The sequence below is a fragment of the Phoca vitulina genome, unplaced genomic scaffold (assembly GCF_004348235.1).
Source record: "Phoca vitulina isolate PV1807 unplaced genomic scaffold, GSC_HSeal_1.0 scaffold102, whole genome shotgun sequence".
NCBI lineage: Eukaryota > Metazoa > Chordata > Mammalia > Carnivora > Phocidae > Phoca > Phoca vitulina.
This window is the reverse complement of record NW_022589805.1, coordinates 86668-106725: the sequence shown is the minus strand read 5'-3', so window position 1 is coordinate 106725 and position 20058 is coordinate 86668. Positions and strand designations below refer to the sequence as shown.

Below are 20058 nucleotides of genomic sequence, written 5' to 3'. Positions count from 1 at the left end.
TCTATTTATATCATGAACCTGTTAAAAAGTAAAAGGAAAGGGGCGCCTGGGTGGCTCAGTTGGTTGAGTGTCTCTTGATTTCAGCTCAGGTCATGATCTCGGGGTCGTGGGATCGAGCCCCGCGTTGGGTTTCACACCCAGTGTGGGGTCTGCTTCAGATTCTCTCTCCCTCTCCCTGTCCCCCATCCCGTGCTCGCTTGCTCTCTAAAATAAATTTTAAAACCTTAAAAAAAAAAAAAAAAGAGCAGTTAGCAAAATTTAATATAAAGTGAAGATAATTTGCCTCTGAAATGTACCATGTATATAAAAATGCAAACTGCTCCAAATATTAACAGATGGTAGACAGATGTTTTAAAGGCAAATATAGAGCAATTTAGTAGTATCTATCAAAACAGAGATTTATATAAACTTTGACCTAAGAATCCCACATCTAATGGTATGAACACTGCAGATAAGCAGAAAGATGTATATACAAGGAAAAGAGGAAAATAACTTAAATATATATTTTTTAAAAATATCTTTTAATATGGGAATGCCCAAGTAAATCATGGGTACGGTCATGCTATGGAATACTACGCAGCTGTCAAAAAGAACGAAGCAGATTTCTAGTTTACTGACATGGGAGGAGTTGTTCTAATATATTTAATAATAATTTTTTTTAAAAAGCAAGTTGCAGAAATATACACAGAGTCTGGTCCCATTTAAGTTAAAAAATGTCTTAGGGGGGTACATGGGTGGCTCAGATGGTTAAGAGTCTGCTTTTGGCTCAGGTCATGACCCTGGGGTCCTGGGATCAAGCCCCACATCAGGCTTGCTCAGCGGGGAGTCTGTTTCTCCCTCTCCTTCTGCCCCTATCCCCCTGCTCATGCTCTCTTTTTCTCTCTGTCTCAAATGAATAAATAAAATCTTAAAAAAAAAAGTCTCAGCTGATCTTTGTGTATTTCACGGTATGTGTGTGGAAAGGCAATTTGGAAGGACACATCCCCAAGCCACTGACCAGGACCCCTCTAAGGTGGAAAGTGGGGCATGAAGAAGACCCTCGGGGAACACCCACATTTGCTCCACAGATTTTTTTTGCTTGAGTCTTTAGCAGTGAAAAAGTAGAAACTAAAAGATTTTTTAAATGGCAGAGATGGTTGTCTGAGTCCTTTCTCTGTGCATTAGTTCTCTGATTATAGGGGATGCTACTGCACTGACAGCAGTGTGGACCCAAAGCGGGTAGAACACAGCTCCGTGGCAGAAGCCGTGTATTCCCGTGGCCTCTGTGAGAAATCCCAGGCCACAAAGAAGAATCAGCTATTCTTGGGACCACAGGTAAGAGTATTAGCAGCAAAGGTGACCACTGAGCAGTTTAAGAGCTGAATCCTGATACACAGGAGGCCAGTGTTCTGTGACAGGGCACAGCAGGGAGGGCAAGCGAAAGCAGCCGCGGTACCTTGCATGAGCACCTCCATGGCCGTCCGCGGCTTGGACAGCTGCCTCTCCTCCAATTCACTGTCAGATTCGTCATCTTCCTGGATGTCAATGTCCGAGTCATCATTACCTGGGAGAACACAAGTACGCAAAACAAAAGGGCAGCTCCATCATTACCGCTAAAACAGCTTCTATCCACAAGGCTCTTGTGCAAAACCATCTACACTTCTCAGCCTTTCTTTTAGTGCATTAGATTTTAAGAGACTCAGATTCGCCTGTAGATACTTAGGAGTTACTGTAGACAATGATATACTGGTTTGTTTTTTTAAACAATCTTCCAAAGCAAGACAAAAGTGGATCAGAATATATCAATTAGAAACACTCTGGCAGCTGAAACTAAAAGTTGAATAGCCAGCTGTCAAGGTAGCTGAAAGTTCTTGGTTAGTTGGGGGGGGAAACCATTCTCTGTTCAGTATTAGGTGATGTTACCCCAACTTGAGCTCTTTGTGGATAACAAAGATGAGGAAGCGGAGCCCCCTGAAAAGGTGAGTGACTGCGCCAAACAAGCCTGCAGGGAAGACGGAGACCAGGCCAGGAATGGCCGAGCACGGCTGGCCTGAGAAAGATGGCAACCTAATGAGTGGCAACAAGAGCTGGTACTCAGGATACTGCTTCCGGGAGAGAATTCATCATAAACAAATATAAACAGAGATTGTTCTCAGTGCAACAGCCTTATACATTAATTTCTTAAATACTCTCCTGGAGTCAGGTTGGACATTTCCTACAGTGAATCTATAGAAGGAGAGTTTCCACAGTGGAGAGAAAAAGCTTTCACTGACCAGCCTGATTCCCTGCAACCAGGGAGTGACACTGGTTTTGGAAGGACGGAACTGGAGGAGTTTGCAGTTGCTGTTCTGATCACCGAGTCAGAAGTCAGTTTGGAAGGATAGTAATTGTGCATCTATGAAAAGGCTTCGCTTAGCCCCTGTGATAGGGGGTAATGAAATGGCAGCTGCATCTAGCTGGGCACCAAGGGAAAGTGCTCTGCTTTCTTCACCATGGAGGGAAGAGCTGTGCTCTCCAGCATGGAAGGGCTAACCTTGGAGCCAGGGCAAGTGTGAGGAAGAGCACCCTGCCCGGGCCTCAACACAACCTATCTGAAAACTACCACCTTACAAAAGCCTATACAGAGAATATGGTGAAATATTAATACAAATTCATGACTATAAATTGAAATTACTATTCAACTTTGCTCACTTTCTATTTCATCCAGGAATATTATGATATTATATCATTACCTCATGCAATATAAATCAAGTATTACAAATTTTAAAATATCAACACGTTTCTCAGGCTCAACATGATTTCTTCTGACAAACTCCAGCCAATACACTAAATTAATGCATGCTGACACTGAAATCACCGAGTTATCAGTGATGCATTAAAATTAAGTATGGCAGGGCGCCTGGGTGGCTCAGTTGGTTAAGTGTCTGCCTTCAGCTCATGTCATGATCCCAGGGTCCTGGGATCAAGCCCCACATCGGACTCCCTGCTCAGCAGGGGAGCCTGCTTCTCCCTCTGCCTGCCGCTGCCCCTGCTTGTATGCTCTCACTCTCTCTCTCCAATAAATAAAGTCTTAAAAAATAAAATAAAATAAAATAAAGTATGGCAGACAAGAGTGCCCATAAAATTCAAAGAAGAAAGAATAGTCTTTCCAAAAAATGGTGCTGGAACAACTGGATAGCTACATGCCCAACAATAAGGTTGGACCCCTACCTCACTCCACATGCAAAAATTAACTCAAAATGGATCAGAAATCTAAATAAGAATTGTAACTATAAAAGTCCTGGAAGAAAACCTAGGGATAAATCGTGGTGACCTTAAATTAGGCAGTGGTTTCTTAGATATGACACTAAAAACACAAGTAACAAAAGGACAACTGATAGTGTGGACTTCATTAAAACTTTGTGCAGCAAAAGCCATCACCAAGAAAGTGAAAAGATAGTCCAGAGAATGAGAGAAAATATTGGCAAATCACAAATCACATAAGGATCTAGTATCCAGAATACATATAAGAACTCTTGCAATTCACTAATAAAAAAATAACCCAATTTGAAAATGTCCAAAGGACATGAATAGACATCTCTCCAAAGAAGATCTACATGAATGGCCAATGAGTAAAGAGAAGATGTTCCATTTCATTAGCTATCAGAGGAACTCATATCAAAACCACAAAGAGAGATACTTCATACCCACTTAAACAGTTTCTTTGTGTCTCCTTTGAGATCAACACAGTCCAACAGAAATGTAATGCCTGTGGCAGATGTAATTTAAAATTGTCTAGTAACGGGCGCCTGGGGGGCTCAGTTGGTTGGGCGACTGCCTTCGGCTCAGGTCATGATCCTGGAGTCCCGGAATCGAGTCCCGCATCGGGCTCCCTGCTCGGCAGGGAGTCTGCTTCTCCCTCTGACCCTCCCCCCTCTCATGCTCTCTCTCTCTCTCTCTCATTCTCTCTCAAATAAATAAACAAAATCTTTTTAAAAAAATTGTCTAGTAACTGTTAAAGTAAAAAGGAACAGGTAAATTAATTTTAGCAATGTTTTACTTAACCCAATATATCTAAAATATCATTTCAATAAGTGAACAATGTAAAATATTAATTAATGAGTAATTTTACTTTTCTATCATACTAAGTCTTCAAGACCTGGTGTATATTTTCCACAAACACCAAACCTCAATTTGGACCAGCCACAACTGAAGTGCTCAAGAGTCACACATGGCTTGTGGCTAGGTACTGGGTGGCACAGTTCTAGACTGTGAGCTTCCTGAGTACCTCATCCATCACTGTGTCCCGAGTACGGGCACGACGCCTGACATGCAGTAGGCATGCAGTAAAATAAGTGTAAATGCAGGAACATCTGCTCTTCACTACACCATAAAAACCACAGCAAGGTTACTAAAGTGCTTTCTAGAAATTTCTGGGTCATTTTATGAATTTACCACCAGCAGTGAGGTTTAAAAGGATGGTGGGAAGATGAAGGCTGCCCTTACTTCTATTACAGGGCATCTGAACAAAATACTTTTTAATCTCTGGGGCCCCTAGGGCATTCTCCTGTCTCTAAGCACTCAGACTTTCTCTCTCTTCTTCAAGTCCCTTCCTCCAAACCCACAAAGCCAATTTGGTGACTTCACCTCCTGCTCAACAGAGGAGACAGGAGCATCAGATGGGAGGCCTCTGGCACATGATCCTTCTTCCAGCTTGTCTGTCCTGCCTGAGTTCAAGTCCTGTATTCACACATTTAGCAAAACTCATCGCCTCACTGGGCTCTGGTTCCCATCCTCTCTTACAGACTCCCAGGACTCTCCTCATCTGGTACCTCCTTTCTCCCCAGATCCAGTTACTTAGGCTTTGCTTAAATAGCATCTCCTAATGAGGCCTACGCTGACCCCCTATTTAAAATGCAATTCCAGGGCGCCTGGGCGGCTCAGTTGGTTAAGCGACTGCCTTCGGCTCAGGTCATGATCCTGGAGTCCCGGGATCGAGTCCCGCATCGGGCTCCCTGCTCAGCAGGGAGTCTGCTTCTCCCTCTCCCCCCTCTTGTGCTCTCTCTCTCACTCTCTCTCTCAAATAAATAAAATCTTTAAAAATAAAATAAAATAAAATAAAATGCAATTCCATCCCATCCTCCCCATCCCCTTCTCTGCTCTACTTCCCCTCCGCCGCCACCCCTCCTCCCTCAACCAGGGCATTTTTCACCTTCTGCTTACAGCTTGCTTGATGTTTGTCTCCTCACTGGCAAGTAGACTGATTAAAGCAAAGGTCCCTGTCTTTTGTCCACTAACGAATCCTTTGCACCCAGAAGAGATATTCAACAATGCTTTGTTGCACTAAATCAGCTGCCTGCAGAGTGGTCTAAACACGATGATCTCTTCCACCTCCTGAATTTTGCTCATTCTTGCCCCTAATTCATGTCCATGTCCTATTAGGCTTTTCTGTTCAGAGAAGTCTTTCAGAAAGTCTTCCTTTTTATATCTCCCCCCAATCCCAATTCTCTGGTCAATGTTCCCACATATATAGCAAAGAAAGACAGAACACCTTAAGAACTTTAGGGTGAACAGAACTGAGAATGGTCCTTCATATTTTCCTAACTTCTTTGCCCACCCCAAGCTAATTAAGTGCTATCTTTATTCAGTTGGTTTAAATTGGAAATTATTTTTCCAAAAAAAGTAAATCAGAGATGCTCCTATGAATGCTTGCCCTTCAAGAGATCCCAAACCTATGGATAACAAAATTAAAGTGTGAGTTCAGAAGACTAAATCAAGATCAGTGAGAAAGGTCTTACATGCTGGCCCGGGAACGGAGCAGGGTACAGCTAACCAATCAGGGCTCTTACCTGTGCCGGGCCTCTCAGGAGGGGATAAACTCCATGCAGACTTATCACTTAGGGCTGCTTCAGGCTCTCCTGGCTGACCTGGAACCATAAAGGTGAGGGGCTGCTTTGGCTAGAGAGGCCCTTGGAATTCCCTAAACTTGCCCCTAAAGGATTTTCCAGCAGTCCCTATTCTCCTTCCAGAGTTTCCTGAGATTTAGGAGAGAGAGGCATAGAACAAGTGCAAAAGGAGACAGAGAGAGAGCTCACGCACAAGCCAAGCTCCAGGTAAAGTATCCTCAAGCACAAGAGAATAAAATATTTCATCATAAAAAAAGAGAGCAATAAGCAAGAGAAGGAGGCACCCTGAGACACGCAGCACGAAGAATACATCATGAAGACCGTGCGCTGCTACGGCTCCCGAGCCTGACCTGACACCTCAGTGAAGTTCGAGGAGAAGCTCGCTAACCAGCGACGGAGAACAGTCCTCCCCAGCATTGAGCTCCTATATATAGGTAACCCCCATTTCCCCACAGACGACAGCCTCACTGAACCATCTTGGATTACTGGGGGACCTCTGACGGATAGGTAGGTAGGGGGACCCATTCACATGCACAGCATTACGACACTTGCTTTCTATCAGTCTGCCCTAATGTAAGGAACCCTACAGACCTCCAAGACCCAGTTTTCTTTCATAGTTACATATTATACGCAATTCAAACTAACAGTATCATTTAAACAGGAAAACGGTATTTTAGTTGACAAGAAAACCAAAGTGCTTTAAATGTTATGTAATTTGAACCAGCCTCTTAAGCTCTTGCATAAATTAAAACGGTACCTGATAGAAAACTTGCGAGAAAACTGCCTTTTGAAAATAAATAAAATAGACACAAAGATTTTTCAAGGCTACTGCCGCCCGCCCAGAGGAAACAGCCCCATCTGTGAGCGTCGCCTTACTTCCACTCCGGAGCAGGCGCTTCTCTTCCTCCTTCAGCTTGTTCTGCATCAGGCGCAGAGTGTTTTCAGCTTCCTATGGGACAGCAAACACAAGACTCAGAAGAGAGGACCCTTTTTTGGACTGTTTTATTCTTTAGAATTTGGGTAAGTAGGGCTAAGTCTGTACTGCAGAACCAGCGAAGATCTAAACGGCAGGAAGAGAACGAACACCGCCTGAGCAAGGAGCAGGGCCGGACCCCAGGGCCCCCGCTCTCCACCAGCAGGAGCAGCCCAGACAAAGGAAGGCAGCCAGAAGCGGTGCAGATGGCCCTCCGAGCCCTGCAGAGAACGGAACAACGCGGTGACAGGCCATCACATGTGATCACGTGTGCCGCGATGGGATGTCAACACAGGAACAAATCCATCAACTACGGGCCTCCTGCTCCTAAAGACTAAAGCTCTGCACAATTCCAGCCCCAAAAGATGCTAAATGGTGAGACTGATCAGGATGAAAAGAGAAAGAAAGAAATACTAGTCTAACTCCTAGGGGGACAAAAGCTAATGCTTCAGCTGGGTTACAAAATGTGGCCCTGATTACCATCAAAAGAGAGAATGGGAGAGGAGATTGACTTTTAAAATTTTGCTATTGTTCTAAACATTAAAAAGAGAGCACTGTTTCATGCATGAGATAGCCCTAGGGGCCAGGTGCTATAAGCATAGAGAAGAGAGGAGAGCACAGGAGAAAGGAGCCAAGTAGCTGCTGAAGGATGGAAGAACACGCATCCTGAGGCACGTTCTCCGGCACACTCTGTGCTCGTAGCGGCCGCCCCACATGATAGCACGAAATGCTCATTTTACCTTCACTGGCCCTTTTCTGTTCTTTCCCAGATACCCAACTTTTAAAACGTCCTGAACTCCAGGCTCTTTTCGCTGCCCTCAAAACGTGCCTGTCCTGGACCCTGTTGCTCCGCAGCCTGCCCCTAACCTAGAGCAATGGTGGCAATGGGCTCCTTGTTGAGAGAAACTCGTCCACAGGAGTGCGGCAGTCACCCCCAGCCAGGCCTCCTGTACCCCAGAACAGCTTCACCTCATTCAAACACCCAGGTTTGTAGGAAGGCTACCATAACCTTTATACCAAAAGCTGTCGAGGACAGTGTGAGAAAGGGAGACTGTAGACCAATTTCATCGTGAACACAGATTCCAAGCGACCATTCTTGGGTTAAGCAGAAATATCCCCAAGGGATTAGGGCAATTCAAAAAGTGATAATAGGGGCGCCTGAGTGGCTCAGTCGTTAAGCGTCTGCCTTCGGCTCAGGTCATGATCCCAGGGTCCTGGGATCGAGCCTCGTATCGGGCTCCCTGCACCGTGGGAAGCCTGCTTCTCCTTCTCCCACTCCCCCGGCTTGAGTTCCCTCTCTCGCTATCTCTCTCTCCCTGTGTCAAATAAATAAATAAATCTTTAAAAAAATAAAATAAAAAGCAGTCTCTGATAAACTGGTTTGGATGGGGGCGCCTGGGTGGCTCAGTCGTTGGGCGTCTGCCTTCGGCTCAGGTCATGATCCCAGGGTCCTGGGATCGAGCCCCACATCCGGCTCCCTGCTCTGCCGGGAAGCCTGCTTCTCCCTCTCCCACTCCCCCTGCTTGTGTTCCCCCTCTTGCTGTCTTTCTCTCTGCCAAATAAATAAACAAAAATCTTAAAAACAAAAACAAAAAACTGGTTTGGATGATTCAATTAACAAGGGTCCCTGAAAATCTTTCACTAAACTGACCAAGCAAATTTTTAGATCTTTACCCAAGACCAGTTACCTACTCTTGGGACTCAGTGCAAATTAAAATGCACTTAAAAATTATGAAGAATTTCAAGCCAGTGATAGCACAGCATTGAAGCAAGCACCGGCCCTTCTGAGTCTTGTGCAATGACACAGGTCACGTGTCGGTCCTGTCCGCAGTCCGAACCGACCAAACCCACCAGAGAGCTGACAACCCTGGAGGCCAGGCTACACTGACAGCAAAACAAAAGAATTCCATGAGCAATCCTCAGACTTGATCAGGGAGAAAAAACATTCACAGATTTTTTTTTTCTACAATGATATTTACAAACTGACACGTCAACAAGTACAAACTAACCCAGCAGAAGGAATGGTCTGTACAGAGATGTGGGCTAAGTACTTACCTCAAACCTCTCTTGCTCCATCCTATGATGGTCCTCAAGCTGCTGTTCCAGATAAGCCAGATTTCGAAATTTCTCTAGATAAATGTCATACTGCTTTTGCAACTCCTCCTCGATCTTCTCATATTCATCCATAAAGGCTGGCCTGAAACAACCGAATGAAATAAAAAGTGAAAGATTAATCAACATACAGAAGTTTGAACTAGTACTCTGAGTTCCAGGTCCCATCATGGTTTGCTGTGGAAAGCCTTTAGCTGGGGACAGTTCTTCAACTTGTAGCTGCTTAAAGTTAATTTGCCTTTTCTCCTCCCTCCCCTTGAAAGGAACATACTTATTTTTTTTTTAATCAAAAGCTCTTAGGGGCACCTGGGTGCCTTCCACTTGGGTCATGATCCCACAGTCCTGGGATCGAGCCCCGTGTCGGGCTCCCTGCTCAGGGGGAAGCCTGCTTCTCCCTCTCCCTCTGCCTGCCGTTCCCCCTGCTTGTGCACACGCTCTCTCTCTCTCAAATAAATAAAATCTAAAAAAAAAAAAAAAAAAATCAAAAGCTCTTTGTAAATCTGAAATAATCCCCAAAGAATGAAGACTAAGGTAAAAATTATTCATAATCCAGGGCACCTGGGTGGCTCAGTTGGTTAAGCAACTGCTTCGGCTCAGGTCATGATCCCGGGGTCCTGGGATCGAGTCCCGTGTCAGGCTCCCCACTCAGTGGGGAGCCTGCTTCTCCCTCTGATCCTCCCCTCTCTCGTGCTCTCTCGCTCTCTCTCTCGCTCTCTCTCTCTCAAATAAATAATCTTTAAAAAAAATTACTCATAATCCTATCACCAGATATAAGCACTTAATATTTGATAAGCATCCTTCCAGACTTTCTATGCATGGACACATATAGGAATGTATTTTTAAGCATCATTAAGTATATTACCTTCAATGAAGTTTTACAGTCTTTTTTTCTTACTCAACATGCCCTGGATTTTAATAAAGACTTAAAAAGTAATCATGCATCATATACACCTCACAAAATCAAGAAGTTAAATATATGCATTATCTTAGTTGAGCATAATATTCTGCTGTCTGAATGCTCCAAAATGTATTCAGTCCCCAAAAAAGGGAAACATAGGTTGCTACAAATTAAAGCTAAATTTTTTTAAAAGACTTTATTATTATTATTATTTTTTGAGAGAGTGCGCACAGGGAGGGGCAGAAGGAGAGGGGGAGAGAGAATCCTTAAGCAGACTCCTGCTGAGTGGGGAGCCTGATGTGGGGCTGGCTCTATCTCATGACTCTGAGATCATGACCTGAGCTGAAACCAAGAGTCCAATGCTTAACTGACTGAGCCACCCATGCGCCCCTAAATCTAAGTTTTTAACAATATAAAATCTAAAACCAAAACCATAACACAAAAACCTGTTTCAACTGGTTTGCTGAATCTATTCTTTTCTCTTATTTTCGATCTTAAAGGGAAAACACTCTTCTTTTAAAAATATAAACAGATACACTCAGAAATAATAAAAAAATCTTTGGGACTAGAGCAAAACACAGAAACTTTTCTATTGAAAGGCCATGAAGCTTAACAAAAATGAATTTATGCCCAAGAGGCAGAATTGTTTAATGAGACACATTTATCAGGTGGCCCAGATTCCAAAGGTGGAAGGGTCATGGGCCTGCCTGTGGCTGGTGCTCCCTGGGTTACTCATGTCCCCAGGGCCTCCTTCCCACAGATGTCAGGACAGTAGCCAGGGTGTGGCCCAGTCACCAGTATCTCCAAAAAGTACGACATTTAGACAGATGCAGCAGCTACACAGATGGAGTGGAGAGAGAAAAATAAAGGGAGAATGAAAAGGATGAGTAGTGGTGCAGGAGAAAAAATGACAAAGAGACGGAGCAAGAGAAGGAGGGTGTACAACGAGAGAGAGAACGGTTCCAAGAAAACGTGAGGAACCCACTTGAAAGGCTCTGAAGACCTGGAAGGTATTGTGCACCACCATTATCCATTCATATTCCCTGGAAAAAGGTACTTTCAGAGAGGGAAAGTCAAAAGAAAGATGAATTACTGGTGAAAAATTATAAAGATCTAAAATCTACTCAAACCAAGAAATGGGAGTATGCTTCTGTTTCCACCTCGAGCCTTGCATAACTTTCACCATCTGGATTCACTTACTCTGCCCTGCATTCCAAGAAGCTATAAAAGCCTGAAGGGAGGTTCGAGAATTGAGCAGTTTCCCAAGCATACTGAAAGCAGTAAAGACAATGAGTTTGGCAGAGCATTTCTTAGAATGCGCGTGGCCCGCGCACTTTCACTCCAGATGGCCTTACACCTGAGAGGCTACTACCACTGACCACATGTCCTCACCCTGCTTGAACTTCTGAAGACAACTTTCTACCCACTCTTCAGGTGTTCGGATCTACCTGACACTCTGCAGAGTCTGGAGCCGCTTCCGATTTCGTTCCAGTTCTAATTTCCTCTTCTCGATTTTGGCTTCTAAATTAGCTTCGTCAGAGGCCACGTTATTGAGCAGATCTTTAGTCTTCTGCACCTGCGCCTGCATTGAACAGGAAATGAATGAGACAATGTGCCAGTAAGGAACTCCCACCTGACTCTTGGAGGAGAGGAATTCCACAGCTCCTCAGGCACAGCGACATCATGCTACATAAAAGCAAAAGTAGACACACAGAGCAAACCCTCCCCCAAGCCATCACTCAGTTAGCCAACTATTTCCAGATGGGAGGTCACATAGGCCCAGAAAAAATGATCATCCTTTTTCCACGAGAAGAGGGTGTTTGTGCCCAGGAAAACTAATGAAGATGGAAAGAACAGTGTCCTGAGCAGAGGGGAGCCGGCCCAGACCTCTTGTGCAGCTCACTTGCTCACACTGCTTCCATACCACTCTCGATTGTCAGTCTGCCTTTATTCGTATCGTTCAGCTCACTCCCCTAGTTACAAATATCTGCCTCACAGAATATACGCACCCATACGTATGGCTTTATTTAGGAGGGGACAAAAAGAAGTATTAGGTGGTCCCAGCCCTCTTCCACTGCCTGCTGGGACTGAGAGAGAAGGTTCTCTTCCCTCCCATTGGCAAGTACAACTACGGACTAAAGCAGAGAAACCATTCCGTGAAGTCAGCGAGCAAACGGCTCCGTTAGTGGACCCAGCTTTTGGAGGGAGCCTGTGCAGCAGGGGCAGAGAAAGAAAGTGAAGGGGAAGAAAGATAATGGATAAAACCCACACAAGAGCAAGTTCATCTGACAAGGGATAATCAGAATAAACGCACGGTCTTCACACTTGTCTTGTCTGGAAAGCTGGCCAGGTCGGGCCGGTGGCTCAGTGGTGATCTGCCTTTTTTTTTTTAGGAACAATGTCTGGAACGGAGCCAGCTGAGTGTGTGACTGCCTTCCGAGTTCTGACGTCCCAACTCTCCTTAGTTCCTGATGCCTGACATAGGTTCTCCCCACGAGTACTTTGGCACAAGGTGTCATGCCCCACGAAGGCTCAGTGACGGTTTACCTACAGGTCTCTGAGATGCTATGGGGTCCACAAAAAAATCATCGAAGGAGCCCAGACACTCTCTGTGACAGTCAAAGACAGTGTATATTTGGAAGCAACACTTTCATTGTTTATTTATGGTTGAGTTTTTTTCAACTAAGTACACTAATCATTTCCAAGATGTTATCATGAAAATAATCTTATCACTATCCATTTGCTACAAGTGCTTTAAAAACCCCACATGAGACATGAGTTTACTCTCACAGGAAGACAAGGTGAGTTTCTGAACAAACAACTCACGTTGATGGCAACTATTTCTCTGAACAAGTCAGATTAAACCTAGTGAATTTATCTGACTTCAAAAATAAAAGCAATTTGTTAAAGGTATGTGCTCCTCAAATATGAAATACCAGTGGGGCGCCTGGGTGGCTCAGTCGGTTAAGCGTCTGACTCTTGGTTTTCGCTCAGGTCATGATCTTGGGGTCGTGGGATCAAGCCCCGAGTTGGGCTCTGTGCTCAGCAGGGAGTCTGCTTGAGAGTCTCTCTCGCTCTGCCTCTCCCCAATGCATGCACGAGCCCACACGCTCTAATAGATAATCTTTAAAAAAAAAAAAAAAGTTAAAAAACAATTATCAGTGTGATAAACACAATTTTCCCTAGCTTTCTGAAACAAATGGCCTATATATCATAACCCCTTTTAAGTATCCATACTGTTGCTTTGGTTTTGTTTTTAGAATTATCAAATATCATAGATATTTTGCAACAACAGATATATTAAAAGGTGTTCACCAACTATGTTGTACACCTGAAACTAATGTAACATTGTGTGTCAGCTATACTTCAAAAAAAAAAAAAAGGAAAGGAAATAATAGGGCTCCTGGGTGGCTCAGTCGATTAAGCATCTGCCTTCGGCTCAGGTCACGATGTCAAGGTCCTGGGATCAAGTCCCTCGTTGGGCTCCCTGCTCAAAGGGGAGTCTGCTTCTCCCTCTGCCCCTTCCTCTGCACACGCACTCTCCCCCTCTCGCAAAAATAATCTTTTTAAAAAAGGGGAAATAATAAATAAATAATACATACATACATAGATACATACAGGGAGTCACCAAGAAATGAATGGTGCCCTCATTTCACTATTCCATATATACTTAGTGCTAAAGGCACATTCATGCCATGTTAACTTGATCCAGCCAGAACACTGACAAGCACAAGAGCATCAGCAGATAAAAGAGTTTTAAATTGAAAAACAATCACAAACTTACAAACAGCTGGATTAGAACATAAAGCATTTTTTTCCTAACTTAGGTCAGAGTGGGTTGCTGATCTGAGGTCCCATCACCTCTAAATATTTGTGTATATTTCCTATGAATAAGGACTTTCTCCTTCACAACCATGACACAATCACTGAAACATGAAATAAACACAGATGCACTATCAACAATCTGCTCCTCAGACCCGCTCAGATTTCCCCACTTGTCCCTGTGGAGTCTGTAACATCAGGCGGAGTTCACCCTGGCATTCAATAATTAATCACCTGATTAAGCGGTTGTCTGCCAGGATTCTCATGCGAAGTCACTCTTTTCTCCTTTGTAATTACTAAGTACTTTTGGGTGGAGCTACTTTGAAACTATGTGAAGTACCTTCTCTTCATCAGCTTTCAGTATGTTCACTTTTATTTCAGTAAGAACTCATGGTCTCCCATTTCATTCAATGGTCTATAACCCATTACACTAATTTATTTATTTTGAAGCGTAATTGTCCCTGGTTTGACCAGGGGAAGCCCACTCAGGCTGGCATCTGTTTTGCAAGGGATTTTGACAGACCCCTTTCATTCTCTGGGCATTTCCTTGCTCTCCAGCCCAAGAGGATCTTGTACTTTCCTGTCCCAGCTCTGGACTCAGACACTTCTCCCCAAGAGTCCTGGTTCCTTTTAGTGGAGAATGCCATTTAGAAGCCAAGATCTGGGTGCTAGGTGTGCTCAGAGCCAGGAAATGTATGAATGTGTATGTGGGTGTGCATGCGCATGTACATAAATATATGACATACACTCATGTATGAAAACATGCATGCATAGCAAAAGTATTCCTAGAGCTAGCTAGCTAGCTACCTACCTCTCTATCCAATGAAAACCATGCATTTAACCATCACCTCCAATTTCAGGGTTCATTCTAAGTTTCTTTTTCATATCTGCAACTCTCTTTTCCAACAGTGAGAAACTTCGCTTCCGTTATCTTTAACATATTTACCTACGTGATCAGTCTGCCTGTATGTAACAGACCTCCCATCTCAGCTGCCCTGCCCTCCTCACCTGCTGAGGCTGAACCCTGGTGCTGGGTCGCCCAGGGAGTAGTACTGTTTTATGACAAGGATATTATAAAAACCTATCCATCTTAGAATTTACAACTCTCAGCAAATCCTTGTTTTATGCTACTCCTACTTTACATAAGGCTCTCCTGTCTGTGTCTACTGAATAAAATGAATCCCTGATAACGACTGAATACCTACCATGTGCCAGAGACTATGTACAACATGCACTGGCATAATGAATGTACATAAGGACCCTATGGGGCAGACACTGCCATTCTCCCCATTTTACAGTTGAGGAAAGTGAGGCACAGGGAGGTTAAGTAACTTGCCTAAGATCACACAGTGGGATTCAAACGCAAGCAGTGTGAGTCTGGAGTCTCCCTCGCTACTGCCCTCCAAATGAATGTGTCAGATGAGATGAGCAAATAATTGATTGTGGGTAAGCAATAAAGGATGGCATTCTGTTCATCACAGCACTAGTTAGAAATCTCTGTGCCCAGGGGCACCTGGGTGTCGCAGTTGGTTAAAGTGTCCGACTCTTGGTTTCAGCTCAGGTCGAGCTCGGCATCAGGGTCTGCTCTCAGCAAGGAGTCTGCCTGAGATTCTCTCTCCCTGTCCCTCTCCCTCTGTCCCTCCCCCAGCTCATATGCTCTCTCTGAAATAAATCTTGACAGAGAGAGAGAAATCTCTGTGCCCAGGTTTCAGCACCAAAAAAACCCCAAAAACAAAAAAAACCTCTGAAAATCACTTAAATGCCCAGCAGTGAGGAAGTTGTTAAAGTGTGAAGAGTCCATTAAATAGAGCATTACTTATGAAAATTATTGAAGAATTTAAGCAAATTATTAAATTATTAAAACTGACAAATTTTTAGGGAGAAGTAGTTCATATTTATAACAAAGGGAAAAAAATAGAAGTAAGTAACCTAGGTATCCTAGAATGTCTTCTGCATCTTCCATTTCCCCACGTTCATATACCTTCTCTGTCACTAGGCCTAGGGTTGTTCTGTCTTAAGAAGGCAGGGAATAAATCAGTATTTTCAAGTCCCAGGCACAAAAACATTAAATAAAAGCAAATAAATCTTACCAAAATATCTTTTATTGCAATTCTCATCACTTCTTCAGTCTCATTTATTTCCAGAGGTCTGGCAATTGCTTCTGTTCTCAGTTCCTATGAGAAACAATGAAATGAAATTACATGTACTTTCAGAAAAGATATTCTCAAAACCAATCCCCAAATCTGGATAAGGCTTATAGACTAGTTCTCGAAAGTTCCATTACAGGGTGGATCTCTGATGCAAAACCACTTCTTCCAGCCCCTCTTCCAAACGTCTTTCTTTTTTTTCTTTAAGTACTCTCTACACCCAACGTGGGGCCTGAACTCACAACCCATGATCAAGAGTCATATGCTCCACCAACTGAGCCAGCCAGGCCTCAGTTGGTAATCCTACCACCAACCTGGCCTCCCTCCGGTGCCCTGGGCCTTCCCCAGCTACAGGCCCCACATTCCCACAACATAAGGGGCAAAACTGAGCTTACCCCCGTCATCTTTTCTCCCAAATTTGCTTCTTTACCTACATTCGTTCAGGTGAACCCCAAACCAAGTGCAGCTCAACCTGCTGTCTGAACCCCCTCCCAGCCCCTATCATCTTTCCTATGATTAATTTCCTCTAAGTTGCCTTTCACTGCCAACTGTAACCAATGAGAGGAGTCACCTTGGCCCTGCCCCTAGTATTAACCATTAACCAATCAAGGGAGGCATTTGTGCCTATCACACCAGTGCTAGGAACTTCTGAGACATGGGATTTCAACACCAATGCAGTTATGAGGTTCCTGCAGCACTTTCCCAAACTGTCTTGGGCTTCCTTTATTTCAGCACTGGTAGAAAACTATGGAGGGCAGGGATCATGACCTACACAGAGCACAGTGCTTTGCCTGTCTGTGGTTGGAGCTAGTCCTCAAGAAATGTTTGTTGAGTGTATGAAAAACCAATACTGGATAGAGGATCTTCCTCAGATCACAGCTGTATACAGAATTTGAGTAGTTGGCTCCCATGGCAACACTTCGGCCACTGATTCTTTCAATTCATTACAGGATGGTGCCAAGAGTCCCCAGTGGAATCCTGGTTGAAGTCTCACAATGAAGCCACTCTGTGGCAATTATCAAGTAACCAGCTCTTGATAGGTCTGTCTCCAGGTCTGCTAGACAGGTGTGTAGACACGGGCACAAACTGCACTATAAAGAGAAAACACAGAAATCCTGGAGCTCCCTTGTTAGTTATCTAAATTAGCTATTAGATAGGAGTGGCAGTTTTGTTCTGTCAACTGCCCTTTACCAGGTGGTGATCGCTAGGTTAATATATCAATGATGGTGAGCTGGCACCCCAGTCCCCTGCTTCCAGTCTGCTCCTGGGGCAGAAATGAAAAGCCAGAGGAAAAATACCATTACACTACAGCAGTGATGCCAGAACACAGGCCAGGCAGTGAGAGAGAGGTCATGGCCGACATACCTGACTGCAATAAAACGAATTAAATGCATTTAATTTAAAAACACTAGAGGTGAGCATGTATGCTTCAAATGCCATAAATCCTTACAGGTAAGAATTAAACAATACTCCATTTCTTCTTAAACCAGTGGGTCCCAAACTCTGCCGGACATTAGAATCACTTGGAGATCCTTAAAAGCTTGACGCCTGGAGGGTGCCTCGGGCGTGCAGTTGGTTAAGCGACCAACTCTTGGTTTTAGCTCAGGTCATGATCGCAGGGTTGTGAAATCAAGCCTCACATTGGGCTCTACACTCAGCACGGAGTCTGCTTGATATTCTCTCTCCCTCTCCCTCTGCCCCTCCTGCTTGCGCATCTCTCTCTCTCTCAAATAAATAAATCTTAGGGGGAAAAAAAAAGGCTGGATGCCTGCCTTTCACCCCCAGACATTCTGATTCACTGGTATGGGGGACAACCTAGACATGAGGTGATTTAAAAGGACCACAGGAGCTCTATAGGGGTTTTAGCAGCCATACTCTTATTAAACAGCTCAGTAAACAGAGTAGATGAAGCATTCTTCTTAGTTGGCATTGGCTAGAACAAGGATTGCAAATAAATTTTAACAGTGACACCAACTTCAGCCGAGGAATAGTGACAGCCCTCGTTGGGCTGTCCAGCTCTGCTGCACATTAGAATCACTCCAATGCCCAGGTCCACTCCAAACCAGTGACATCAGCATGGAAGCCAGGTATCAGTAGTTTTTATAGGTCCCCACAGGATTCCACGTGGGAGGAAGGTTTGGGAACCAGGGGCTCAGAAGAGCATTTTATAGACAGGAATGCTGAGTTCCCCAGGAAAAACACCATGACCAGGAAAGTCTGCCATGGGCACAAGGAGGAAAGTTCCAGCAACATGCTACATAATTGCCATTCCTGAACTAGAAGTTAAAGCTATTAAGAACAGACCAGGGCCACTAGAAGCAGGACTAGCAGCTAATGCTATTACTACCCTGCAGATTATCTCATTTAATCAGATACAGTATGATGAAATGAGAAGGCCAGGAAAAAGCAGAATCGGAAAGAACACCTTGAAAAATGCTTAGCCGAGGAAGTATTTAAGTATCTGAACATGGCTCACCCTCAACTCTACCTCCTTGCCCAGCAGGTCATACAGAGATGCTCCTTTGGAGGTGATTTCAGAAGCAAGCTGCCTGGCTGCTTTCAAATCTGCAATCTGGAGGGAAAATATCAAAACCAGAAACTTCAGTGACAGGTTTTTTGGTTTTTGTTTTTTTAAAGATTTTATTTATTTGACAGAGAGACACAGCGAGAGAGGGAACACAAGCAGGGGGAGCAGGAGAGGGAGAAGCAGGCTTCCCGCGGAGCAGGGAGCCCGATGTGGGGCTCGATCCCAGGACCCTGGGATCATGACCTGAGCCGAAGGCAGACGCTGAATGACTGAGCCACCCAGGCGCCCCCAGTGACAGGTTTTTAATAGACATTCAGAAACAACCAGTTTGGGGCGCCTGGGTGGCTCAGTTGGTCAAGCGTCTGCCTTCAGCTCAGGTCACAATGTCAGTGTCCTGGGATCAAGTCTCTCGTCGGGCTCCCTGCTCAGAGGGGAGTCTGCTTCTCCCTCTCCCTCTGCCCCTCCCCACTGCTCGTGTGCAGGCGCTCTCTCTCTCAAATAAATAATATCTTAAAAAAATAATAAAAAAAGAAACACTTTGTTAATATCAATTCCTGCCTCCCATCAGGATACCGGACTACTGAACACGTTTTCCATAAGACACATATTTACATCCTGTGGAGGAGTGCTCCCAGGACATCTGGGTCTCTCTGAAAATCCAAATCTCAAGTCGAATGTAATCTTTAACCAGGAACTATAGGAGGGTGAAAGTGACATTCTTCCTGTTTGGACGAGGACACACCAGGGGACCCCGACAATAGCAGGGCGACCAGAGGGGAACCTGAGAGACACATGTCTTACTGCAGAACCCTGCCGCCCCCCGGCTCTCCGCCTCTGGACGGCACGGCGCAGGGCTGCTGAGGCTCCCGTGAGTTAACCAGCACACAGCCCCACGGCAGTACCCAGCTCCCCCAAGGGTGGCGGCTGCTGCGAAGATAGCGGCCTCTAGCGTGCAGCACAAGCTTCTTCCTTAGGGTGCGCAGGTCACCCCCACTTCCTTACATATGGTAACTTCTCCAGAGAACCCAAACATTTCCTTGCTCTGTTCACTCTTCCTCTCTCCAATTCCCACCTTGCTTTTATTCCCAAACCACCAGTAGCACGTCTCCCTCTGCATTCACAGCTGCTGACTTTCTTCCCCTTCCCTTAGTCCTCCAGGGTTCTGCTCCTTCCAGCTCCAGCTCCCCGCTCCCCAAACCACCTCATAGCAGCAAACGTCCCATTTCCTTTGCAGGAGTCTCATCATCTCCCCCGCTTCCCAGCCCTGGAGGCCATCAGAGTTCAGTCCCCTAAACTCTTCTCCACTCACACTCCCTCCTAAGCTCCTGGCTGTAACACCTGCTACGACCAGAGGCCGGACACCTCATACTGAACATGTTCCAACCCAAACTCCCCACCTTTCCCACCAGGCCCGCTCCTCTCACACTCCCCTCCATTTCAGTAAAGGCAACTTCGCCCCTGCAGGTGCTCAGACCAAAAACTTCAGAGCTATGATGGCTAAAACAGTGTGGACTTGCCACACGCGGCCATTTCAATGTTAAATTATTTAAATTTATTTTATTTTATTATGTTACGTTAGTCACCATACAGTATAAATTATTTTAATTTAAATAAAATTTAAATAAAATTATTCGGTGGTGCTAGCTACATGTGGCTAGTGGCCGCCACAGTATGGCATGGATAGAGAACACACCCATCATCACAGAAAGTTCTAG

The 20058-nt window shown here is 44.8% G+C and overlaps 1 protein-coding gene across 3 annotated transcripts in view; it reads right to left on the bottom strand.

Moving 5' to 3' along the window:
- Positions 1-20058, bottom strand: part of CLUAP1 (clusterin associated protein 1) — a 70759-nt gene that overhangs the window by 7470 nt on the left and 43231 nt on the right. For all 3 annotated transcript variants that reach the window (XM_032397717.1, XM_032397715.1, XM_032397716.1), the window contains 6 exons: positions 18293-18388; positions 15760-15843; positions 11296-11429; positions 8893-9034; positions 6741-6813; positions 1436-1543 (listed from right to left, as the gene is read on the bottom strand). In XM_032397717.1, coding sequence (XP_032253608.1) covers positions 1436-1543; positions 6741-6813; positions 8893-9034; positions 11296-11429; positions 15760-15843; positions 18293-18388 — 637 coding nt within the window. The remainder of the gene's footprint in view (positions 1-1435; positions 1544-6740; positions 6814-8892; positions 9035-11295; positions 11430-15759; positions 15844-18292; positions 18389-20058) is intronic.